General features: G+C 40.9%; 1 protein-coding gene across 1 annotated transcript in view; it reads left to right on the top strand.

Annotated features, from left to right (window-relative positions):
• Nucleotides 1–26469, top strand: part of MYO10 (myosin X) — a 173095-nt gene that overhangs the window by 109755 nt on the left and 36871 nt on the right. Inside the window, exons 13-19 of the mRNA XM_074899540.1 lie at nucleotides 56–156; nucleotides 392–458; nucleotides 1817–1909; nucleotides 2662–2730; nucleotides 2916–2998; nucleotides 4434–4542; nucleotides 7704–7784. Coding sequence (XP_074755641.1) covers nucleotides 56–156; nucleotides 392–458; nucleotides 1817–1909; nucleotides 2662–2730; nucleotides 2916–2998; nucleotides 4434–4542; nucleotides 7704–7784 — 603 coding nt within the window. The remainder of the gene's footprint in view (nucleotides 1–55; nucleotides 157–391; nucleotides 459–1816; nucleotides 1910–2661; nucleotides 2731–2915; nucleotides 2999–4433; nucleotides 4543–7703; nucleotides 7785–26469) is intronic.

Here is a 26469-nt window from a genome sequence, read left to right as displayed (position 1 = left end):
TGCAAAGTACAATACTTGGAGTGTATGCATTTTTTTAAATTTCTTGTCTCTTTAGGTAAACCGTTTTGAGCAGTTCAATATTAACTATGCAAATGAAAAGCTTCAGGAATATTTCAACAAGCACATCTTTTCCTTGGAGCAACTGGAATACAGCAGGTAAGAGATACAGATGAAATTTGAAAGAATTTTGAAAATACCAGTATTCATTTGAAATCTGAGTTCCCATCTACCTTTGCTTCCTTTCAAAATCTCTGTCTGGACATGTGTATTTTTTTAAAGCAAGCTAATCTTGCTGTAATTTGCAAGATAAATACATCAGCTCCTCCTATGTCTATATCTAAAATAATTTTGTCTTAGTTCTCAATAAAAAGGCCCTCCTTATTTTCCTTAGGGAAGGACTAATTTGGGAGGATATTGACTGGACAGACAATGGAGAGTGTTTGGATCTTATTGAAAAGGTAATAAAGAATTTGATACTGGTACCTCTTTCTAGTTTGTGTTCTGAGGAAATAGTGTCTTTAAAACACTTGCCAACACAAAGAACAAGTGAAGACAATGGTGGATCTCAGATGTTTAAGTCGTGCACTTTTAATCAGATCATTTTCATGCATGTATATACTGTAGAATATATTAGAAGATCAATATAGGTATCTTTCTTTGCAGTAACTTTTAACAGTGTGTGATTATATACAAAGGCAGTATTTGGAGATGATTAAAAAAGAATAAAGGGAGGGGACAGAAGGAATGACAGTGTCTTGCTCTCGTAATGGCTTTTCATGGAATGCAGAAAATCTTAATTTGTTGACTGCCAGGTTTGGCTTCATCCATAATTTTGTTTATGTTCTGATTTGTACTAGAGGAACATGTAAAAGAGCATGAAGTTTCTGAGAGTTATTGCTAGGAACGTTAGTGGTGAGTAGCAGATGAAGTCTGAGTTCATGGCATAGAAATTATAACTGCAGCTGAATGACAAAGACAAAGTTGTTATATATCATTTCATCCATGTTCACTTCTGCTAGCAGTACAAGCAGGCTGTGTGAGTTTATCTCTGTAGCAGGGTGTGTGGCTGCATGAGTTTAGACAACCACAGAAACTGATGGCAGCAGGCAGTCAGGATGGTGTGCTTTGTCAGGAGCTGCTCTGGACCGATGGGGAGTGGCATATTAAAATGTGCACCTGTAGAACTGTGTTCTTCGAGAGACTGTATCAAACAGAAGCTTGCTGGACCTGCTATAACTGCAGGGAAGCTTGCTTCGTTTACCATCTCTTGTAGTATGAGATGTAGGGAACATCAAAGGAAATTACACAGATGCATATGCAAAGCAAAGGGAGGCTGTGTTTCACGAAGTATGTTAGTTAAACTGTATATCTTTTGCTGTGCCACTGGGCACTGTGGATGCTAAAAGTTAGCATTGGTTCAACAACTGAGTAGATAATTTTATGGAAGAAAAATTTTTGAAAGGCTGTTTACACAAACAGATTTAAGGGACTCCTGATCGTTGGAGATCTTGGAGGCTGGGGATATGTTCTGAGGCAATGTCATTGCATGCACCTAAAACCTGCCTACATCAGGAGAACTGTTGCTTCTTCCAGTAGCTTCTTTTTCTTTATTTTGCCCATGTATCATATGATGTATGTTTTAAAAGGAGTGTTTCCAGAAAAATAGGATTGCAGTCCTCTATGAGTGTGGGATTTTAGTCATGTACAAGTGGTTTTGCTCCTCTCAGCATACAACTTCAAGGACTCCGATTTTTACAAACTGGGGACATCTGTGTCCATCTGTGCACTAATTTTCTGCCTCTTCTTGCTGTCCTAGAAACTGGGGCTGCTGGCGCTCATCAATGAAGAGAGCCATTTTCCTCAAGCTACTGACTCCACCTTGCTGGAGAAATTGAATATCCAGCATGCTGTATGTGATGTTTTGCTCATGTTTTCTGTGCAAATTATGGAGGGTGTCTTTGCTTCTGTAGAAATTCATGGTTCAAATATATGGGTGCATAGTTGTAGAAGCTGGTTTGGATATGATCCTACTTCCATGGCAATTCATGTCATTTCTTGTCAAGACTGAGTCGCTTACCCTCAAGAACATATTGTTGTTACTGTCCAGGTAAAGGTTTCTGTATTGGTGAATAAGCCAAATTCTGCTCTTAGAACTCTGACAACCTGCAGGAACTCAGATTATTTAGATCTTCAGTTTCCTTTGATTTAATTAAGTATTCACCTTGGTGTCATTTACTGAAAGGTTGCTGTTTGCTCTGTCCAGATTAGTGTTACCTTTATTTGTGACCCTAGAATTATTTTTGAGAATTTCTGGAATACAAGCATATCCACCAATCTTCATAACTGCCAGTTTAAGACAGAGCCTTATTTTTCAAAGTGCCATTAATAGATGGTTCTGCCAGATGGGGTCAGGTTTAGTATAATGCCTTTTTAGATACTATAAATCTGTTATTACTGCATTTGAAGCAGCCCAGACTAACAAATCCTATTATCGTTATAAGTTGGTTGTTTGCTTTTGGAGCACTAATCTTCCAGGGAGTTCACTGGAAGACAAGGGTTTGATTAGGTCTGGGTTGAGAGGATAATGTGTCCCTTTGTATCATTCCACTCCCTGACCACCCCCTCCCCAATATTTTTCTCTTTTCTTTCCCCTCCAATTAGAACAATCCTTTTTATGTAAAACCAAGAGTTGCGGTTCACAACTTTGGAGTGAAGCACTACGCTGGGGAGGTAATTTTCTTTTCTTTATTTCTTGAAATTATTCCAGATGGAGTTTTCATTAGCTTAATTTTGCCCTGAGGCTGCTCAGACTTAACTAAAGCACTCTGTTCTCTCAGTGCTTTCTACAGTACTGCTCTTGTCAGAGGTGCCTGACTACTTGGCTTGTTGTTTGAATCAGCTCTGTTTCCTGCTAGGTCCAGTATGATGTCAGGGGGATCTTGGAGAAAAACAGAGATACTTTCAGAGATGATCTTCTGAACTTGTTACGTGAAAGCAGGTACGTTTCTGCAAATTTGTTTAGGACATGATGTTAAGTGGTATTGTATCACCTCTTTCTGCCAGGGTTCACCAACTAATTCTGTCAGGAGTTGAATATGTTAGATGCTGCATAGCATCAGACCTTAACAGAGTTGAAATGAGCATAGAAGAAATACCAGAGGTGCCTGTAGGCAGATCGGACTGTAATCATTTCTCAAAAAGTCAGGTTTTCCCACATTGTACAGTACCTCATCCCTGTTCAGTTGAGGGAGTTACTAAGATTGCTCATTTGCTATTCAGTGGTGAGTAAGGATGCCTGAAAGCTGGTGATGGTTTTTAACTGTTTCGGGGTGCCTCATAGGCAGCATGCAAGCATGTTTTTTTTCTTCAAATACACCCCAATTTGCTTGTATTTATGTCATTCCCCAATTTGGTTGAAAGCTTGATGTCAGAGACCCTACCACAGTGCAAATTGCCATGTAGTAATTGGTTCAAAGGGAGAATTTCTATAAAGATTTATGTTTCTGAAAGTCTGAGCTTGGATGTCTTTGGTACTGTCATTCTGCTGTGTAAGGTCTCAAGATCCTTACAGTGGTAGGCTGGGAGCCAGAGCTGTACCACATCCCTTTTTTTGGCTATATGGATGAGACTCCAAGACACACAGAGGAGTGACAGAATTGGAGGGAGCTGAGCCTGGCTGTTGCTGTCTCAGCTGCTGTCCTCACCCATCCTGTCCAGCCATCCTGCTTTGCTGCGCTAGTTGCTTATTTGTAAATCCCTTAAGCCCTTCTGTGCAGGGGAAGCTGTTAATAAGCACTTACCTCTCTGTGGTGTTTGTTCTAGTTTCATGACATATCTGACATAACATCTGTCAGTTGAAGTATGTAGGTAAAAGTAATAAATGAGTTAAAGCTGCGGGGCCTGGTTTTGCTCTTGCACGGACATCTGTCTGGAGCTCGAGTTAAAAGGTCTGTGTTTCTGTAGAAGCAGTAGGAGGATACCTGCCTGATAGGGTAGAAAACGGCATACACCAGCTGGTGTCTGAAAGTGAGGCTCATGTGAGTGGTTATTTTGTGTTATGGCCCCAAACAAGATGGAAGTTTTATTTTTTAGTCTTTGTTCAGGTACAGTTCCCATTACAGTCAGCTGGAGTTTTGGCTGAGTGGACTAAAATGCAGTAAGGACTTTATGCTTCATTTCCCCAGTGATGTTTTGGGAGTGGAGAAGAAGGAGCCTCCTTGTCTTGCTTTGGGTTGGATTGGGGTTTTTTTCTCCCCTGCATAAATTGTGCAAAGGCAAAATCTGCTGCTTAATAAGATTATGGAGAAAATCAATAAGCATTTTTTGCATGGAGGAGCTGCTTTCTAAGGGACAGTGCTTTCTTTGCATTCTATAATGGTAAGCTTCATAGTCTGTTAAGATACGCTTTAGAGATATTCTTTTTCCCATTTCAGTCTTGATTTCATCTATGATCTATTTGAACATGTTTCAAGTCGCAACAATCAAGACACTCTTAAATGTGGAAGCAAGCATCGAAAACCCACTGTCAGTCTCCAGTTCAAGGTTAGTTAATGTGTCGTCTCTGCTTTGTAACTATTCAATGATAGATAAACCCTGTTCAGTAAAAAACAGTTACAGATTAAAACAGGCAAAACTTCAGCATCAAAACATTGATGTCTCTTTTATAAACTACACTTGGCCATATTAGCTAGCTTCAAGCAGACACTGACCTTCGCACCACACAATCCACACAAAACTCCTGTTGCTTTCTACTCGCTTATTTGTCCTTGTTTTAAAGCTTATCTATGAAGTTGGTCTCTCTCGTCCTGTTTTTTCTTTCTAATCTTAAAACCAAGGAAAAAAATCGCACAAAGCCTTAGAGCGGTGCCTGTATGCTAAGAAAAATAAGTACTGAATAAATACCTCATTAAGGTGTTGCCTTGCCTTTTAACGTAAAGTTTGGAAAGCATTTTTATTAAACACCTTTTTATGAGGCTTTATAGCCCTCCCATCAAAAATGGCACCAAATTGAAATCTAACATAAAGTCTATATGCAAATTATTTAAAAGAGAAAGATTGGCACAAAAAACTTTTCTAAATTGCATGAGTACAAGTCTGGATTAGTTGTCTTTCATTTTGTTTGAATTAATATACATTTGCACTGTTCGTTCACTTTTTTTAAAAAAGAGGGAGCAGACTCAAACCCCTTGAGGGTAGATTTTATCCTAATAGACTGTTGCTAGGTGTTGGACAGAATGGCAAGGAGTGTGTGCTGGAGCACACACAGTGTCTTTTATTAAAAAACACTAATGTTATATTCCCTGGACAGCTTGCTCTGTGCTACCATGGCTCGTAGACAATACCCACTTCTTCTGGTGAGGTGGTATCATTTGCTGGCTCTCCAGAGTAACAGAAGGTACTGTTTGTTTCCATTTAGTCATTTGTACCTGTACAAAGTAGACCTTTACCATATTTTTGCGCCCACTTTGCAAGATAGAACAGAATGTAGAGTTCCTTCTCTTCTCCATCAGGGCCCCTGGACCACATAAAGCATGATATAATATGAAATCAAAACATTGTTGCCTCTTGTCTAAAGCTGCAGTGCCTGACCATTAACCAGCTGGGATGCTTTACAAGAGGTTGACATTCACGTCATGTTGACATTCACATCATGCTGTCCCCAAATAATTAGGTTGGGTGTTTTTTCCATGTTTTAAAGCCTTCCACAGATTAGTCCATCTCATTTCAACTGAAGATAAGACCTTTACCTTCACAGTTTTATTCTCATGATAGGTTGGTTAACTCTTCTTTTCATTTGACAGCCTGCCTAATGCGGGCCTGGGGGTGCACACAGAATAGCTGAGGTTTGATACCATCTGTTTTAGCCTATTGCTTAAAGCAAGGCAAACTACAGATTAGCTGGTAACCTGACGGTGACTTAGAGACATGCAGCACTGTGCAGAATCTGGCTGTCTGTACCACAGATGAATGTGAAAATAAGTTAAATTCTTTTTGTTTAGACTGACCAACTTTCCCAATCTATGTAAGTGTAGCCTGTGTTGAGAATTGCCTTAATTGTCTATAGATGTTGTAATGTTCACACAGGTTTAATACAGATGAAGCCTTTACTTTTTGAAGCTGTAAATATTTGTCTTTACACAAAAATATTTGTCTTTGTATCGCTGTCTGTTTAATGTTTCCTGACCCCTGACCCCTGGTCCATAGGCTGGCAAAGGCAAACGAACTAAGAACTATCATTTATGTTCCCAGTCTCTTCACCATTTGTTCCCTTTGCTATGTACCAGCTCCTGTGCACAGCCACAACTCTGCCTGTTGCCTTTATCACTTTATGTTTAATCATCAAGAAAACCCTTGCTTTGCAGGTTAAAGCAAGAATTTGTTGTATCAGACTGCCATTGGCAGTTTTGCTCTGAAACATATGGTAGGACACACAGTGTTGTTCCTCTAAAAAGTGAGTTTTCTGTCTCCTTGGCAGCCTGCTTTGTATTCTCTCTGCTGCCTGGCATGCAGTGCCACCTTTGAGACGTGAAACATTATCATTAGCTTTCTGGGCTCTTCAGAGCCTGGCCTCCCCTCCTATACCATCATTTGTAACTCTGCAAGGGAGATGCAAGACTTCAGTTTAAAAAGGTTTATCATACTTAATGATACAGAATGAGGCAAGTTGGAATAAGATATGGAATGAACGCTCAGGCAGGAAAGGGGCGGATGTGTAATTAAAGTAATAATCATAAAAGGACTGAGGGATTTTTGTGATTTTTATCTCCAGGCTGAGGCTCAGACAACAGATAGTCTAATGTGTGTATTGGGTCATTCGGAGTTTTAAAGCTAGGAAAAATCCCATCTTTTCTTCTATGTTTTTTTTTAGCTGAACCTTAGAATCTCTCTTTTTGTTGCTAAATGTCATTAGCCATCACATGAAATGACTGAAACTGTCTGCTTAATGCTGCTAGCATTGTCTTTCAGTAAGATGTGTTTTCTTTACCACTCTATTCTTTACTCGATTTTTGTTAATTTCAGGAGGAGGGTATTTTGAAATCTGGTATTGATAAAACTATTCTCTACTGTATTCTAAAGTAACTCTTTTTTCAGAAATTTTTAATATTTTTTTCTACCCTCTTGTTGACTTACATTTATTATCAGTGTCCTTTTAGCAAGAAAGGTTGAGAACGCACAGGAGAGAGGAGCTCCCTGCACATGATATGCTGCTGATGGCAGGGAAAATGGAAAATGATTGAGTGTGGGATGGTTGAATTGAAAAGGGGAAACCTGGTTTTGTGGATATTTCAGTTTTGCCTTAGACCTCTTATCCTTCCTTTTGACTTGCACGAGTTTAGCAATTTGGGAATGTGGATCTTAAGTCTTAAGCAGTCATTCCAATAATCCCTGAAACGGCAACTTTCCAATTTGGTATTTCCTTATGAACAGTTTTCTTCCTGTCAATCTGTGTTTCTTGTTCACTGTAAAGCAGTGGTAATAGCTTTGATCAAAAGGGCCGATGGAAGAAACGAGCAAGCATGTATTGATTCTGCACGTTCAACAAGCAAGAGCTTACATGGTGCAGTAATTTCTGGTGTATACCGCTAGGTGTTGCAGTTAAGATACTGTCTGCAATGCTAAGCTGCAAGAGCTTTTGCTGGGGTGTGTTGCTTGTACAAAAAGTCGGTTTGTGAAGTGCTGTCTTCTTTCTACCTGTGTTTTAGGAATCGCTTCATTCTTTAATGGCGACGCTGAGTTCTTCAAATCCCTTCTTTGTTCGGTGCATCAAACCCAACGTGCAGAAGGTAAGATTTAAAATCACACCTGTCTTTTCTATATGTTTCGGTCCTAACATTTCATTGTCAGTCTGGTTATTTACCGCTGTGTAAAGCAGAGGCTCTGCAAGGTGAATGCACTGGGAAAGGCTTTTGATTTTTTTTTTGCATGTGGACCATGTCTTTGGGCAACTTTTTAATAGTCGTTGCTCACAACTCTGATAAATGACAGGCTCTAAGGATGGTTATAAAAGGAAGGTAGAAGGCTGCACTGCACATTTGACAACTCTGAGAGGGCCTTTTTAGGAAGAAAATGTCAAAACTGCAAAGTTTGTTTTAAATCACTAGAGGCAGTGAACAGCGGTACATATAGCAAAACTGGTGTGAATGACTGTCATCAGACTCATAATCTTACAATTTATGTACAGTTCTAGGTGTCTTTGTCCTGGCTGTTTTGTTCTCTTACAGAATTATGTCTTTAAAACAGACTTGGAAACTAAATTTTACTGTATCAATTTGAGTCATGGATAATGAAAGGCAATGTCAAGACTTACTTAGGTATGTTGGAGAGCTCTCTAGAAATGAAGTGTTAATGGTATAGTAATCGCTGAAGTTAATATTGTTAGCCTGGTCCTGATATTCTGGGGTTTTGTGCATCTGTTTTTGGCTTTGTAGACCATTATTCAGGTATGGTCTGCTTATGTCAAAAATGCAACAGGCAGAGGTGCTAACAAATGTGGCTTATGGTGTTCTCATGACAACTTAGAAATAGGTGACTTTGCTATAAATCCAGTTTTACATGTTACAGTTTTCTGGGATGTTTGGTTAATCAGGATACTAGCACATCAAACCTGGCAGATTTCATTGCAGGTTTTTGTGTTATCTGGATGGTCCATCCTCGACAACGTGTTTTCAGTTGATAACTGTTAACTCCACTTCACACTGTTACTTGCGGTGTGTCAAATAACATGCAGATTGTGGGCATCTTAGCAAGCGGGAGTGGCCTGGAAGCAGATAAGATCTGCTCTCTGCATCCTGAAGTGTTTGGTGCTCTGAGGTGTGCAGCCACCAAGTAGCCAAACCCACACAGATGACAGTGCCTTGGCCAGCAGCTGGGGTCTGTGAGCCTATGTGTGTAGCAAAGTCCCTGATCACTGAGGGAGGGCAGTTCTGAAAAGCTCATTTTCTTTCCTGCTTCTGTTTCTGTCTGGAAGCCCCATGACCCTTAAAGCCCACTTGCTGCCACTGGCCTATAAAAACAATTTAAATAATTCACACATTTTCCTTATTTGCCCTTTTGCATCTGAGTAAGGCTCATCTCCACAGTACCAAAGTCACAAGGATTTGCTGTGGTTGATGCAAGAACCAGACATTTGTTGTATTTCCATAGCAAGGAAAACACTGTTCCCACTCCCATGTTCCTTGTTGCTCTACCAGTCTTTTCCCACTAGAATGCTCCATCCCTGACAAATTTGGCATATGCTACTTTATCTACACATATATTTTACTATCATTAAAACAAAGTTCTCACAGAATTAGCAGCTGTGAGAATTAGCAGAAGGAGCTTGAGAGCCTCAGTCTCAGGAAACCACATCTAATTGCAGGAGTGCATGCAGGAACAGATTAGGAAATTCCTGTAGACAATCCCTTTCAAAGTATGTATAAAATGTCACTGAAATCTTATACAAAAATGTTTCATTTTGTTTTAATATGATTGCAAATCTAACTTGATTCAATGGCTTTACCAAATAAGAAACCCAGTTTGAAGAACGAGTAAAGGGTCACACAGTTTACTTGTTGTAGCTGATTCAGGAGAAGACTTGATGGAAAATGAGAAGGAAAACCATACATAATACTTTTCGATGGCATTCTTCACTTAAGGAAGTGTTCTCAAAATGTGTTCTTGGGATTCACTGTTTTAATTTTTGGCCACTGTGCACTACTCTCTTTTCCTCCCATGTCTCACAGACACTGTGATTTTAGTGCCAATCTTGTGATATTGTTGGTGTTGCCCCTTCTGCCAATGGTGCAGGTAGAGAAGCAGGTACATGAACAGCATTTGGCTTCTCTGTAGCTCAGCTGGATTCTGTGGATGCGTATCATATTAAACATTTCATAGTTTATCCTGTCATGCAACTTCATGCTTCTTTTCAGTTAGACAAAGGAAAATAACGTCGGTTTGCGTAGCTCTGAACCAGCACAGCTCAAAGACATGTTATCTCTGCATGGACTGCCAGGGATTATTGCATATGTGACTCACTGTGAGGGTTGGTAAGAAACATAATTGCTTGAAAGATTCAGATGAGCCACTGAAACAGAGAAACTGGGATTAAAAGAGAGTAAAAATGTTCACAGAGTATTTTCCTCTCTGTTTTCCGTTCATAGTTTTTATTCTGCAGTGATGGTGATATAGAATGATAAAATGTCATGCTTCAACAAGTAAAACAAAAAGTGTTTGCCAAATAACAAAAGTGAAAGAACGGGGTGTTCTGGTTGCTTTTTTGAAATATGCAGTATTAAAGGAGAGCTGGACCAGAGACACTCAGCAAGGAGAGAGCTGAAACTGTGTTATCAGGAGCAAAGCCTCTCAAGCTACTTGTTGCTCTCTTGGGTATGAATAGATGACACACCTGTCAGCCAGCATCCTCCGTAACTCTGGAGGGGAGAAGCTAGTGGTGCTCGAGAGCTGTTTTACTCTGGAAGTATGTTTGAATTCTCTAGGTGAATGAGGTTGAACAGATAGAAGATAAATTCAAGCCTTTGAATAGCAAAACATGCAGCAGACTACTTTCTCTGCTCTTCTAGACATTGTATTCATGTTGGTTAAGAGATGTGATAATATACAGTAATTATTTGATTTTTTAATTGATCAAAAGTTTAATTTTTAAATATATTACAGTGGCAAGCAAAAACAATTCATATGCAGTAAACCACTGAACATTTACATATCAAAGCAGGATCTACATTCATTAGTGCAATTTCCTAAAGGGAGCGCACAGAGTACATGACCTTTTGTCACAAGACATTTCAGTGAGCAGGCCTCAGACAGAAGAACAGAGGGCCTATTAATCTTTGGGAGACCCCTGAACAATCAGTGTATCTGTTTTCACAGTTTCCAGTCTGTTCTGAACTAGCCATAACGTGGAAACTTTTCAACTTGGTATGCTTAATGAGTATTTTCTGCTAATGAAGGGTCTTTCTCCTCAGTTCCCCATCTCTTCAGTGTAGCTTGCAGAACTATGTATTATTTCATGCTTTTGAACTTTGACAGATCTTTCTCTGTTTCTTGGTCTCATGTTGCTCTTCCTGCCTCCTGTCTATTCGATGATTCCTCCCTGCAACCTTGCCTTTTCTGGTCTCCATCTATCCTTTTTTTGTGCACCTTAAATTAAAAATAACTAACCAACAACCACACACACACAAGACTGTCTTTTTAAAAAAAGCTACAAGCATTACTACAGCCATCAGCCGAATGTTTGTTCCAGCTTGCTGTTATTAATAAAGTTGCTAAGCCTTGGTGCCACTCAGAAGGCAGCTCAGGATAAATTTAAGATCTGAACTTCCTATGCAAGCTGTTTCAGAGGCAGAAATTTTCCTGTTGGCCAGAAGGAGCCAGCTTCAGTCAGATTAGTTCAAGTGCCTTTTCAAGTTCCCTTCTCCATTTAGGACTTTTCTTCAGAAAATATTTTGTCTTCTTCATAGCAAGTGACATAATCATTGCAGGTGGCCCCTACCTCCAGCATCTGCATGGCCTTATCTGTGCTGGTCTCTTAAAACCTCAATTATTACAGCTTGCTTCTATAATTCCCTGTTCTTGAGACTTCAACAGGTCAGATGTAGCTGTTCTCATGCATGTAGAGAACTCTTTTTGGTTACACATCTAAGTCCAATTTGGTCCAGATAGGGAAAATCCTGACTTCATTAGAGCTGGCATGAATTTGATGTAGAAAAGAATTTTAACTTTCTTTTGGGTTTTTTTAGGGAACTGTGTTAGTGCATGCCACCTGAACAGGATTGCAGGGTCTCTGCTTATCTCCCTGTCTACTCAATTATTGTCTGTCTCATTCCTCTGTTGCAGTGATGGTCTTGCCACTGGCAGGATAAAAGCCACCTTCTCTGAAGCTTGTGTGAGCTCTGAAGGGGCAGTTCTGTTTCTCTGCAGGTTTTTTATATTAATTTTTTTGATCTTAAAATTTAATTAGGGTAAGGTAAAGAAATAAGACAAGATTAAACCTGTGTTGTAAATCTACTGCAGGGTAGGGGTTACAGGGAGCAACAGAAAAAGTGAAACTAGTAATAACTTTGCAATTCAAAGGAAGACTGGTAGAGAAAGCTCTGTAATAAATTCTGTGAGGCTTGCTGCTATCATGCTTCATATTTGTTCTGGAAAAATTACTATCAAGGCAATAAGATTGCTAATGTTGCTTCTGGGGACAGAGCCATTTAAAGGGATCAAGGTGTGACTATTGGCACCTGTAATGTACTTTGAGGCATAGGTCATTAATAGCCGTGAGACGCCCTGGAATAGCAAGCAGTATGTCCCCTAATACAAAATAAGATGCAAACCTATTTCTCTTGGCGTCTGAATTAAACTTGTGCTCTTAAAATAGCTCTGTATGATTACAAACATAAGTATAGCATGATACCAGCCTAAACACCAGTTAGCAGTACAGCTCAGGAGCATGGTACAAAGGAACAATAAGAGAATGTCTTGGCCCCATCTGTGAGGATGATTGTATGCTGGGTGTGGAGCAGGTACAAGTTCAGTGAATGCAGTACATGAACTGGTTGTCAAGCTGGAATTGCAATATTGTCATACTGAGGCTTGACTGTATGAGTTACTGACTTTGCCTTGTAGAGGTATTTTTTTTTCTGCAGAAATATGGATAAGAACAGTGCAAGTCTAATGCTGCTGAATTGAGAACAGCACGGACATAAGACCTTGAAAGATGCAGGAAGGGAGACACTGACCTTCAAGGATATTCTACTACACCTTCAGCACAGGATTGCTAAGCATCTGGATAAAACATTTTTTAAAGTCTATATTTTAAAAAAATATTCTTAATCAAGTGGTCCAGTTTCAAACTTCTGTGCATTCTACTGCAGTTGTGTACCAAGCAGGTGCTTTATACACCAACCTCAGTCACTCACCAGACTGTGGTAAGGGTCACCTTACTGGGGAATAGATGCCTTTGTAGGTTTTTAAAGATGCTGAGCCCAGCAGCTAAAAGCTAGAAAGTGTTAGACCCTAAATGGAGGCATGTCTATGGTTTATTCAGTTGCAGAACCCTGGCGTAGCCCTTCTGCAGTGAGGCTGCAATGTTCTCTGGTACTGGGAGCTAACAGATCACAGGGTAAATTTGACTTGCTACCCATAAGAAAAAGTGAATAGAAAACCTCATTATGCTGTTAATAGCTACTCTGTCATACCTCAAAAGTAAAGGGAATAGATTATATGGCCCAGGTACAGCTGCTGGGTGTGTGTGGTGCTATCTGTAGAAAGTTAAGGTCTGGTAGTATTAATTTACAGTGTATAAGCAGCTCATATATTAGAGATCTGTATTGTCTATTTTAAAAATTTCTCATCTCAGCTCTCAGTAAATACTTGTTTTAAGAAGGCTTTCTGGCTGCCAATTACTTCTGTCATTGCTTCTGAAGGAAGCAGAGCCACGGGCTCTGAGCACAGATCAGGCTTGCTGGGGCAGCGTGGGTCAGGCTCAGGGAGCTGCTGTTCAGGTTTATCCTTTGGGAGGGCAAGCAACCGTTTCCCAAAAACACAGCACGTTGGCCCGATCTTGCAGGCCAACAAGTGCACAGGGCCAATGTTTATCCTTAGCCCTTTAACTACTTAATAAGGCTTTATTGTTCATAATCAGGAAGGCGCAGTCATAAGGTGTGGCATCATGCCCGGCCAACGCCACTTAATTCAGCTACCTGGATCTTGTCGCCTTGGGTTTTGCAGAATTACACAGCTTCAAATCAAGACTTGTGGAGTATGTCCCAGCTGCATCATTTTCTGGCACATCACTTGAGTAATTAGGTCAGGCACTAGAAGACTCCTTAGGTAAAAGTGATAAGGAGAGTGGGTGTGAGGAGAGCAATCGTTCCTGCTCGCAAAGTGCCGGCAGTAGTGTTACGTGTGAATCTGAATCCCTGGCTGAAAGAACAAGACGATTCCTGTAAGGAGTTTCATGCTGCATAGGCAGTGCCTGTCTTCTATGCCACCTCCAAAACATTGGTCCCATCGCTCCTGCGGTGCAGCGTGTTGTCAGTTATGCTGCCCAGGAGCCACTGGGTTGTCCCTTTGTCCCCATATCAGAGTGTCGCTGCTTGCTGAGCTGAAGTAGGTCATTCCACTCTCCAGGCAGTCACCCAGACAGGCATGTCTTCCTTCTTCATCAAGGTTTGTTGTTTACTAAGCAGGGCTGACTAGGCATCCCTTTGCTAAGTGTATTAGGGTTTGTCTTTCAGTGACTGGTATAAGGAGTTTAAAATTGAGGTGTTTAAGGCTGTGGATAGAGAGCTGAGATGGGGTAGTGCCAGAGTGGGAGCAGATGCTGTGCTGTAAAGATTGCATCAAACTCAGGCAGTGTAGGCAAACAGATTTTTGCATGTTTTGCAGCACGTACGTGCACAGTTGCCAGGTTTCCTGGATAGACCATTTGGTAGGACTCTGTCCATAAGTGATGGGAGTAATTTTTGAATCTCAGATAGTAACCATGGCAGTGTGCTCTTGTGAGCAGGCTGAGGGGGATGCATGGGGAGGAAACTCTGCTTCAGGAGGGACCCGGAGGAGGAGGTAGCCCAAATGGCAAAGTACCAGAACAATTCTGGGGAAAAATTAAAATACCTAGGGGTGGGGTGTTTTTAAAGTGCAACACTTTCTTTGTAGTTCAGTGTGATATTTAGAAGTGAGAAGAACTTTGACTGCTGCAGTAATTGATCTGTCGTCGGCAGAGGGACTTACTGTCTCCAGCTGACTTCAAGTGCTTGAATATTTCTACGTTTTGTGCCACCTGATGGATTTTTTTATGTGTTATGAATTCCTTCATATGTGATTGTCTGACAGGGATGGGCGTTCGTGGAACTGAAACTACTGATCCCAAGTCTGAAGTATGTGCTTTTTGTAAATACCAAGCAAAGAACTTGGCTTTTCTTCCTTCTTGTGCACTCTACCAAGTATTTGAATTGCAAGCATTGTCATGCAAATGTATGTGCAGAAGTGTGTACTTCATCAAGCTTTGGAAGTTTTCTTTTTTAACTACAACAAAAAAAATCCCCCCACATCTCTAGATGGCAATTTACATTCAAATCCTGTTTGCTGTGTTCTCATGGTAACTCCTCCAACGAATATGCACAGCCCATGATAAATAGACATCCTTAGAGTTCCGAAAGCATTGCTGGGGTACAGAGTATTGTTCTCTAGCAAAAACGTTAACGTTTGTAACTCCCTTGCTAAACTGTGTCTTAGGGCATTTTGTGCATTTTATCTCTTAAAGTTTAGGAATTTGTTGGCTGTGAAATATATTTACATTCTTGATGCCTATAAGGTGAGATTAGCCCTCATGTCCTGTTAGTCAGGAATATCTACAGCAATTGCTGTAGAGCCAGCCCTCGCTAGGCTTGACTTCCTTTGAGTAACAGCAGGAATGAATTAAGCAAGTACAGCCAAAGATATCACATGAAAGACTTGAAATACCAGTGAGCTGAAGAAAGCCCTGTTCTGTGTGTGTCTGTGTGTGTGTGCAAAGCTGCAACTGCTAAAGATTCAGTTTTTCACAATGGGCGAACGCTGAAGGGTGAAAAAGCCTTAAAAGGTAAGGGGTTTAATTCATGCAGGTTTTTTAATAATTTTAACCTTGGAGCTGCAGTGGATTTGTAGAAAAAGAAAAGAAAGTGCCTGGAATTTGGCTGAGCAAGCTGTACTGGAAATGTTTCTGGGCTTGTATTTTAAAGAGGGTAAGTTTCACGCAGCATCAAGTTTACGAAAAAACTACTAAATTTAATGGTCTAATCATATTTTTGAACGCCAGGAGAGCTTTACTGCCAAGCAGTCTGCTTTAATAAATCACACTCTGTTTGAAAGTTAAAGGGGTGATTGTTCACAGCAGGGAAAAAGTCAGCAGAAGTAGAGCTGCATGTGCAGAGGGGGGAAGACCTGTATTGTAGTGATGGGCTACTTTCTGGAGAAAGATCTTTCCTGTTGTTCATCATTCTGTGGCATAAATTGAGGAAAACCAGCTATGTAAAGTTTAGGACTGTCGTATTCCTGTAATTTATTAAGGCGTAAGGCATGGCTGTAGTTTTGCTTTGATTAGATAATAAGAAAGCGACACTGGGGACAAATGTGTTCGGGGTGGAGGGGAGTTCAGCAAGCACCCAGAAACGTAAATTAATTTTGTAATTTTACTGGAGAAAGTTGATGGGGCACATTTGAGACAATATTTTTTTTTGCCATAGAAATACAGGAAACAGAATATTCCTGGAAAAAAATAATAATTGCAGTAGCAGTGGAAAGGATACCATAAGTGCAGTATATCTTGACTTTCTTTGCTGTGTCAACTCTCACCCCCTTCTGCCTCCAATGAAATAAAGCCCCCAACTCAACCCAGCAGATAAAATAGCTCTGTTCTTCACCCCTGATTGCCATTGCTTCTGGGATCTGCATTTTGCTTCTTGCTTTCCCACTTAAAGAGCTTGCCTCTGCAAACATTAGAATTCAGCCACAGGGTAGAAAATTAGGATAATGTTGCTTGAGAGAACCTGTTATAAAGGGAATGGGTTTGATCCTGAATCATTGAAGTCTATGGGAGTTTTATTCTGGTCTCAAGAAGTGCAACCCTAGATTTGGCTTGCAAATCTAGATGGAGGAGATACAATCTGTTGAAGTGCCTATGGGACTGGGAAAGGGAGTTCTCATAACTTGTAGTTGTTCTTCTCCCACTGATGTCAAGATGTGTCCTTTTAAACCCCAAGTGGTAACAGTGGTAGGAGGTCAAAACATAGGCATTTTTGTTGTGTGGAACATAGGTGATATGTATTCAGTGTTTCTATTGCTAGAACTGCTTAGTTTCAAAAAAGACAAGATTTGTTTTGTTTACTATGTGTTGGCTTACTCAAAAAATTGTATTTACAACCTTTAACATAAATGGAAGCATAACAACAGTGATTTTTTTTTTTCCAGTACAGCTAGAGTACTGATAGGAATTATCTGAAAGTTATAGTACTGTCCCAACTATTCACAGATCTTTGTCAGAGCTAACCTCAGAACACGAAATCCATGTCAAGACCAGAAGGTAATGTTTAGGAGTAGACTGAGCTCAGTTGCGAAACTTTTTTCTCTTCAACTGTAAATAACCTGTTAATGTGTGCGTGTGTGTATATATATATATATATATATGTGACTTTTCTTAATTTAGTTACAAGAGGTGGCAAAAAAGCAAAGACTTCATGGGGAAAAAAGCTCACTGTGATGTATTTGTAAGGACAAAGTACACTTCAGCACATCTGCTGTCACCTTGTAAGATGAAACTTTAAACATGAAAAATTTGCTGAAAGTGTATCAAAGCATCTTATTTTTGTTGTCTAACTTAAGCTCAGAATTTACTGTTTGTGGTGGGTTTAGGCGGTTTATAAGCCTAAGAATCAAGGCAGGTCCATTCCTAACATTGTTGTTATTTCACTGTTGGAGTTATAAAAGTGAGGTTGTGGTTTCAGCTGTATGAAGTGGAATGTAGTAGCTGTAATGTCCATGTTTCAGGACATCAGCTGAGTTGTAGCTGTGTGACGGCAGACAGCCACAGGAAGATTTTGGCTGACACAGGATGAGGTTTTAGGTTGCTGTTGTTGGTTTGTCTCCTCCATGTTCCTGATGTGCGTTCCCTGTTCAGCCGGGCAGCTGGTGCCGCTCGTGGGAGCTTTGCTGGGGAGGTGGTAGCACCTCAGGGAGCTCTGTGGACCCGTACTAATTTTGTTGTTCAGTCCCAAGCACGGGGTAGATAAGCATCCACTCTGTTCAGGTCTGTGAAGTTGCTGGTGAGCTAAGAAACCTGTTGCCCCACATAAATCTTTTGGGACACTGGGAATTTTTTGTTTTGTTTTCCACTTTGAATTGTCACACACACCTGTGAGCATTGTGCAATGTTTAGTGTAGCAAAGGCAAGTTTGTCACCAAACTCATAGTGCTATGTTATATTTCTACCATTTACATGATGAGATCTGTTGTGGCATTTTTGAAGCTTACTCTCTGTAGATCGAGAAAACTTAAGCATTAAATATGTGGTAAGTAGGGGCTTTTGGGTGTCTCAAAACTTTTAATAGTCAAGCAGTGATAAAGTACATGGGTTGAGAGAAGACATCCAATTTCAGAAAGCCAGAAAAATGCCAAATCCTCCATGATACTGGCTTTCTCAAATGAATGGCTGCCCCAGATTCAGCATGAAAAGGATGAGTGTGTCCATCTGCAGCCTGCCACCATTTGTGCATGTTCAGCCAAAAAGAAATAGCATCATTATTTAAGTAGTCTTTTAAAGGGAAAAATGATGATTTTTGTTAAAAGTCGTTTAGCACTTTAAATTAGCTTCACGGAAGTTTTTAATATAAGCAGACAACTCGCATAGCAAAGTTGCGTTTAGGAAAGTTGATTCTGTCTTCAGTGTCTCTTTCTGACTCAAACATTAAGGGTTATGTTCTGTTGTATATTGAAGCCAGCCTAGAAGTTTCTCAGGGGAGAAACTTCTGTTCAGCCATCCAAAATTGCCATTTGCCTGTGACCACTGGCATGCACAACCTAGCGCGTCTCAAATCAGCCATGTTCTTAAAGGGCATGTACATCTCATTGGTATCAGTTAGCTCTAAGCACATGTCTAAATGCTTTACTTAAGTTATTACTGGTTTTATGCTTTGGGTGTGCTGGCCAGCACATAATAGAGTACCTGGAGCCACGATGCCTCTTGTCATACAGCTCTGAAGAGATATGAGACATATACACAGTTGTGTGCCCATACAGTTGTGTACCCAGCCTAAAGTTGCAAGTTTCTTGTGCAGAGGAGGAGAGAACACTGTTCCATCCATTGTTCCAGTGGCGTGGAGTCCGTGCTGCTGACCTGTCCCAGGAGAACATAGAGCTGGTATGTCAGCCAGAACATGGCTCTTCCTGCTCCAGCAGTGGATTTTTTCCATCCCTCTTCCATATTTTCTGATCGTGGTGTAAACACACCATTGAGACTCTGTGATCGGTTAGATTCACTTTCACTGCTGACACAAAGCAGTCCAAGGAGAATGTATTTGTTGTTTTCTGTGAAATTAATGTACAGAAGAACAATCAACTACCTTCATTTTCCTGTCCCTTTCCTGTGAACACACACACACACGTTTCACTAGTCTTGATACCCCCTTGTCTAGTCAGTCACAGACCTGCAAGAGAGCCCTGAATTTATAGAATCATAGATTGGTTTGGGTTGGAAGGGACCCTAAAGATGATCTAGTTCCAACCCCCTGCCATGGGCAGGGACACCTTCCACTGGATCAGGTCGCTCAAAGCCCCGTCCAACCTGGCCTTGAACACTGCCAGGGAGGGGGCAGCCACAGCTGCTCTGGGCAACCTGTTCCAGCATCCCACCACCCTCACAGAGAAGAATTTCTTCCTAATGTCTAATCTAAATCTACCCTCTTTCAGTTTAAGACTCTCACCTCTCGTACTATCAATACACTCCCTGATCAAGAGTCCCTCCCCACCTTTCCTGTAGCCCCCTTTAATTACTGGAAGGCTGCTATAAGGTCTCCCCAGAGCCTTCTCTTCTCCGGGCTGAACAACCCAAACTCTCAGCTTGTAAAAATGTGTAGGGATACAAGAGCAGCAGTTCAAAGGACCAAATGCTAAGAAAATGCAAAAGTTAGTTTTGATGCTATCTGAGACGTTCTGAGATCTAAGATGTAGGAGTAATTAACATACTGATTACATGGGCTTGAGCTGGGTCATTTATCTGGGCCATCACGCAACTCTTGCTGTGAGCCAGGTAGATGTCATTGCTGATGACGGGGATCCCTGTCACTTTTCATAAATTTGAATTTCCCCTCTCTAGACTTAAAAAGTAAATTAACTGCAGTGTTACAGGTTTCCTCAGACTTTTAAAACTTAAAGCAGCTCTCCAGACCACCCACTGCCAGTCTGCTGCAGCACAGGTCTCGGGCAGCTCCCCAGTGTCCTGAGCTCCCCCAGATTAAAGCAAGCCCTCAGCACTGATGAAAAACAGCAAAGACCACGCGCAGCCTGACAGGGCATTTTTGGTGCAGAGGGACCTGCATGCCGGGGTGGGGCTCAGCGCAGGGTCCTGGGGGAGCCAGGCAGGAGGGGTGCTCCAGGAGAGCTGGGTCACGGCACCCTTGCAGGCAGCAGCCTGGAGGCAGCAGCCGTTCTATCATGAATGGAGCCCTGTGCCTGCGCCGGGGTGGGAATAATCTGCCCTTTCAGTGCTGCCCGACCTCTGGTGTCCTAGCAACCCAAAGCTGTTCGGCTGAATATTTTGTGGCGTTCCTCATTTACACATATCAGATATTGGCTGTGATTTAAGCCTGGCTCATTTCCCATTACGGCTTTCAAGCAAAAGGCTTGATAAAGGAAGGAGAGGAGAAAGGGCTCCTTAGGAGATAATTTTATAAAACCATATATTTTTTAGCGTAGGAATTGCACTGGAACATTTCCTCGCTTGAGAAAGCACCAAGCAACAAGTCTGTGTGTTATGTCAGCATTGTGCTTTGTAGGCGTCTTTTATGGGCCACTGAGGGAATGAACCACATGAAGGGGCAAAATGCGTTGGAGAAGGGAGAAACGGCTTGTGGCCTCAATATTGAAAAAGGGATGTGATCAAGTGCTAATTTTTTAACATTACTTGAATCTGATTTTGACTTTTAGCTAGGAAGTTGCTGGCCCTCATGGTGATACAACAAACACGTACACTCCACATTTAAATCAATTAAAGGCAACTCAAAGTTTTTTATTATTTTAAACCTTAAAGTTTACAGAGGTGTGATTCATGATTGTTGCAGGGCTTTTCCCATTTTTAACAATTGGAGCTGATAAAGTGGAGGAGTATTCTATTATTTCGTGGTGAATGTGTGAAGGCTTTGTAATGACTTAATCTAAACTGTTCCATAGCGCTGCAGCTTGTGCCTTCATAGACAGTCAGCCACTGTAAAATCTCAGCCAAACTTCCTTTGCTGGACCATCAAATACTTGCATAAGTAATGAACTTTCTTCCTGACAAGGCAAGGCTTGCATGTGGGAAGTGCGGTTCTGGATTGCACCGTGTGCTGCAGACCAGTAGCTGTGAGTCTTCTACCTCTCTCTGGTGCATTCGGTCTTTGGAGTCCCAGTATCAAAGGTTACAGAATTCAGCAGTAAGCTTCTTCAAATAAATAAAAGAAGTATTTTTTTCCACAACTGGAGTGCTGGAAGGGGACTAGTTAGACCTTTTAGTCTAACCTGCTGCGTGGCAAACAGTAAGGAAACCATTAACACCTGCTGGAAGGAGGAGGACATTCTGTGTTTTCTTTGAAGTGTCTGGCGGCTTTAGATGGTCCTACCACCATGGGTAAGCTCTTCCAATGAATATACTCAGTGAGAAAAACGTGTGCCTTCTGGTTTGGATATGTCTTGCTTTGATTTTCATGCTTTTTATGTCTTTATCTGCTGTATAGTAGAAATTGCTGAATGTATGCTCTTCGCACAGTTACAGATTACTGTCAAGGCCTCTAAGCTTTCTCATTCACGAGCTCCTCAAGGATTTTATTGAAGTCTCTTTTCTGAAAAGTCTTATTGAAGACTTTTTTTACTCAGATCTTTATTATCGTGGCTCTTATTTAAATGATTTCCAGTGTAGCGGTCTCCTTTAATGTGCTCCAAAATAGCAGTCGCATAGCTGAGGAGCACAGGTTAGTCCACAAATCACTAACCTGACTTGTGAAATGTCAGAGAATTTTTAGCATTCGCTTTAAAGCAATGCCGCAAAATAAAAGAGACTCAAGATGTAAATGGCCTTCAGGCGTGTGATCCTAAAGGCACAGGGTGTGACCAGATCCAGGGAAGCAGCAGGAAGGTGCCCAGGACTGAAGCAAAGAATAAAGTGAGATTTGGATTTGCAGTCCTTTTCTGCTCTCCTTGTGCTTTACAAGTTGATATGTCTTGTCCCTCTGTGGAGTGCAACGTTGGCTCCCCCCATTCGTGCATGGTGAGCTCTTCCAGCTGAAAGTGAGGTTCTTCCACCTTCTGCTTTCTACTTACCTGCAGTAGAGAAGAGGCACTACCCCTGTATCCTCTCTCCCCCCATATGGAGCTGTAGTCTAAAAAAAACATTTAGTTTTGTGTAAGCAGGGAAATCGAGGAAAGTTGTGATAATGTGAATAAAAGTTATCTGCAATACTATTTCAGGATGTACTGCTGAAGTGATACTGTGTTAGCATTTCAGTGATAAATAGTTACATGGAGGGTTTCACATATTCAAGTGTGAGATTGCTTCTAGTAACACTACACTAGGTATTAGAAATACACAGGATTAGGTTCTTACACAGATTGTTACATGAAAAGGTTTTGCAGCTGTATTGAAACTTTGGCCATGTAAGATTAAATTAATATTAAACAGATTCTCTCAAGTATTTTCATCCTCATTTTCTATCCTCTGACAAAACTTCCTATCTTTCAGGAATAAATGCTTGATACTAAACACCATTATCTGAAGAAATAATGTTAGACGAACTATGCTAAAAGACAATTTACTGCTTTTAGGTATAGAAATGGACTTATATCCCCAGCCTGCCAATAAACTGTCAAATAACAAAAGTTTGTAAGGTGTGGATGAAAAGTGCATGAAGGAGTGAAGGTATGGTGGAAAAATTAAAGCAAAAAAAAAAAGAAAAGAAAAATAAGGGTGAGATCTCAGTTCATGTAAATTATTTGATGCCATTATTGACATGGAGGATCAGGGTTTCACCACATGCAATTGGTCTGTATGCAGCCTCAGCAGTCGTGCGTGCAGTTGTTTTCTTGACTGTTGTAACGAACAGCGGTGATGTTGGTGTTGGCTGTCTTGATAGGGGTGGGTAAGGAAGGACAGCTGTCCTTGCAATTAGTACCTCTCAGCATGTTTCTTCATGGTATGTCTGGGGCTATCAGGCAGCCTGATTGATTTTCTTCAGGAGAAGCCTGCTGACTGGTCACAATCTGGGGAGAATGAGGCCAGATTGCGGTTTAGTCTGCAGGGACTGGAGGCTTTAGTAGGGATGACCTCAGAGGAAATGGCAACAGATTACTCACAGGTGTAGAAAGAGGGTCCATGAAAAGTTGCAGCTGGGATCTGTGCTGCACGTTGCACCTTCTGTCAGTCTGCTGAGAGACCCTGCCAGAGCAGCTTCAAACCTTAAATCCCTCTGTTCCCAGTGCTCTTAATTGTCTGTCTCACGTGGGTAGTCCTGCAGTTGCTGTTCTGGGACAAGCAGCCTGTGAGACACGCTGTGCATTTCAATGGACTCCCTGAATAATGTATTGAAGCAACAAGGGCTCACTTCAGCTGAAAACTTAGGCAATCACATAGATAGCTCTAAACATGCAGGTAGAAAACTTAAATATGTCCAGTGTTCAAGCCTATGCCTTTAACAATCAGTTCCTATTCCATGAAGTTTTAACCAGTGTGTAAGAAATAACACTATCATTTTACAGAGGTATATAATTTGCACGAACTGAGACCCCACCCTTATTTTTCTTTTCCCCCCCTTTTTTTTTCTTTAATTTTTCCACCATACTTTCACTCTTCCATGCACTTTTCATCCACACCTTACAAGCTTTTTTGTTATTTGCACTCCTCTGGGCTCATATGAGAGAGGTAGAAAAAAGTCTGTCTTCCTTTAGAAAAAATTCTGTATACTTTTAGAAAGAACGGTTCACAAAGAGGCTGTTGTGTGTTTACTCAGGGGTAGCATTTAGTCCATACAAACCAAACAAGAAGATGATTACTCTGCAGTGCAAGAGGAAAGTGACCATTGCTAATAAAAAGTAGTTTAAACAGCTCCAGGACAGTGAGTTTATTAGTTGTTGGTAAAAGCATGAAATCACAGCAAGCTGGTCAGAATCATTTGAGCATCTTTTCTCCAACACTGAAGCTAGTTCCAGCTCTTATCTTTACTAAATATAGACAAGCAGGATCTGAAATATGACTGCAGTATCTTTGTAGATGAATCTAACCCAGCAATGTCTTGACCTAGTTGAAATCTTTAAACACTAGTGCAAATGGTCAGTGTGGTAATGTGTGGCTTCTTAGCACTTAAATGGGCTGCTGTCTTAAAAATATCCTTGAGATGCCCATGCTTGTAAAATAAGCTGGGTGACAGGCTGAGTAAAAAAAAAATTGTCACATTCATTTATTGAGTCTCCTCCTTTGACTGTTTTGTCACTGTAGAAGAACTCTAAAATTAGTGTTCCTTCTGTACAGTATTATTTTTAGCACGAGCAAATCTAATCTGTGGCATGAGAGTGGCTAATTCAGAAGTCTGTCTCTTATCTGAAATACTCAGGGCTGGAAGATGAGTCATGGAGGTCAGATGGAGTAGTTGGAGTTGAAGAGAAGATCAGCTAATCATGTAAACGCTTGCTGTTGATAAATGCAGTACAGTCACGTTCAGACTTGTAGAGTCTGTGTAAAAGAGCTGGCATATCATTACTGAATTTGAGTGAAATCCAACCTGGAGTTTGTAGCAGAATTTTTTGAGGCACAAGTGTTGTTGCAATATACCAATGCTCTTTTACCACCAACAGCGTTAGTAATTTTTAAAGGCTTTTTATGGGCTTTTGGGGTGGGTGTGTGGATGATGGCCAGGGGAACTTTGGACATGCAAAACACTTACTGTAATTTCAGGTTTATCCAAATATTCCTTGACTTGTCAGTGCCATACTGTAGAAATACCAAATAAACTTTTTAGCTGTGACAGGTTCTTTCTTTTATTCTCCTATACTCTTATGGTGTCTGTTTGTGGACACAAATACTCTGCAACAGTAAGGGAATGTCTTCAAAAACAAAGCAGGCATCAAACATTTTTATATTTTGATCTGAACCTGTTCCAGTTACAGCTAACTGTGTGCTGAAGAAGACTGTAGAGGGTTTTTTTCTTGAAATACATATATTCTTAGGTCAGTGAGACCTGATGATCCAGGTCCTTGGGCAGGATGCACACAGGTTTTAATGCTCCTTGTGCTGAAAACACAGCAATTCTGAGGTTGAAACTGTTGAGTAAGGTGATGTCATCAAAATTTATGGTGCAAGCAACTGAAAAAATGATGGCTAGAAGACCAGGGGCTGAAATGGTTTGTTGGAGGTAGGAGGGTGACCAGCATGGCACTGCAGCTGAAGTCTCTGGATTTGAACGGGCGTGGGTTGCCCTAGCCGTACCTGTCCTGGCTTTACAGTGCATTTTCCTACTGAGGGTACAGATGTTTCCCTTTCACTTCTTCCAGGTTACTGGGTTGAATGCTTAGCACGAGTCAAGGCTACCAACCAGTACGTATGGACAAGAATTGCTGAGCGCAGTGTGGGTTCAAAAAGGCAAACCATGGGCATGCAGAAATATTCATATCAGTTCAGCTAGATTGTATATTAGAAGTTAATTTATTCACACCTTTCAAATTTGTCTGGGAGGAAAACCTGGCATTGCTTTTGACTCATGGATCTGGTGACTGAGATCAGAAGACCATGGGGACTGTTTCAGAAAGATCTGGCTTAATAAGTCTCCCTATTTCTGAATAAATATCAGTAGATGTTTGGATATGAAAACAAGTTCAAACCCCCCTATAAAGCAGGGGAAGGCTGATCTCTTTTAATTTCTGCTGTTTTTCTCAAGTGAAATTACCAAGACTTCATTTTAGGAGTAAAAGAGCAGATTAAAAAAAATCAAGACGTTAAGAAAAGTTATTAGATTTTAAACAAAACATTACTTTTTCTCATGCTTTTACCTGTTTTTCATCTTTTCTTTCTCTGTACCTGACTTACACAAAAAACTTCACTAAGCCAGGAAAATCATCCTTTTAAGACACAGTGGCAAAGTTGATGTAGTCCTACTCAGTTCTCACAGAGAAGACTAGAAACAAGGGTCTGGGGATTTTTTTTTTTTTTTTTTCTCTCCCCCCCCCCCCCCCCCCCGAATCTCTCTGTGAAGTTCCTCCTGCCTACATAAAATCTGTGAGGCTGCTGTAATCTGTCATTATTGTGCCTGTATTCTTCTGAAGCAGCTTCAGGGAGGAAGAAGGAATTCCTGTGTGTGGAATCCTCTGTTTGAATGGAGCAAATGATGTACAGAACAAAAAAATGTTGTCTTCTCTGTGTGTTATTTGGATGCTTGGGGATCCACTAAGGCTGCTGTCCAGGGAAAAGGGATGGTGTTTTTTAGAGCCTCAGTTAGGCTGTAGTCTAAGGAACTATTTTATCATGAAAATTATGTGTAGGTGTTAGAAGTCTGTCTTAATGGCTCCTTCTAATTGTGATTTCAGGCAGAAGCTTTGCCCTTTAGGAGGCTCACAACACATCAGAGCAAACATTTAGCAGTTTAAGGAGCCACAGTCTCGCCAGCAGAGACTCCAGGTCACATTAAAGCCTTGTCTTCGGTGATGTCTGTTGCAAATTCAGTGGAGACTTTTGGATTCAGGAAATGATAAATTACAAGTTGTGCTATGAAG

The sequence above is a fragment of the Athene noctua genome, chromosome 2 (assembly GCF_965140245.1).
Source record: "Athene noctua chromosome 2, bAthNoc1.hap1.1, whole genome shotgun sequence".
Lineage (NCBI taxonomy): Eukaryota > Metazoa > Chordata > Aves > Strigiformes > Strigidae > Athene > Athene noctua.
Note: the sequence above shows the minus strand (reverse complement) of the source record. Positions and strands in the feature narration are given on the sequence as shown.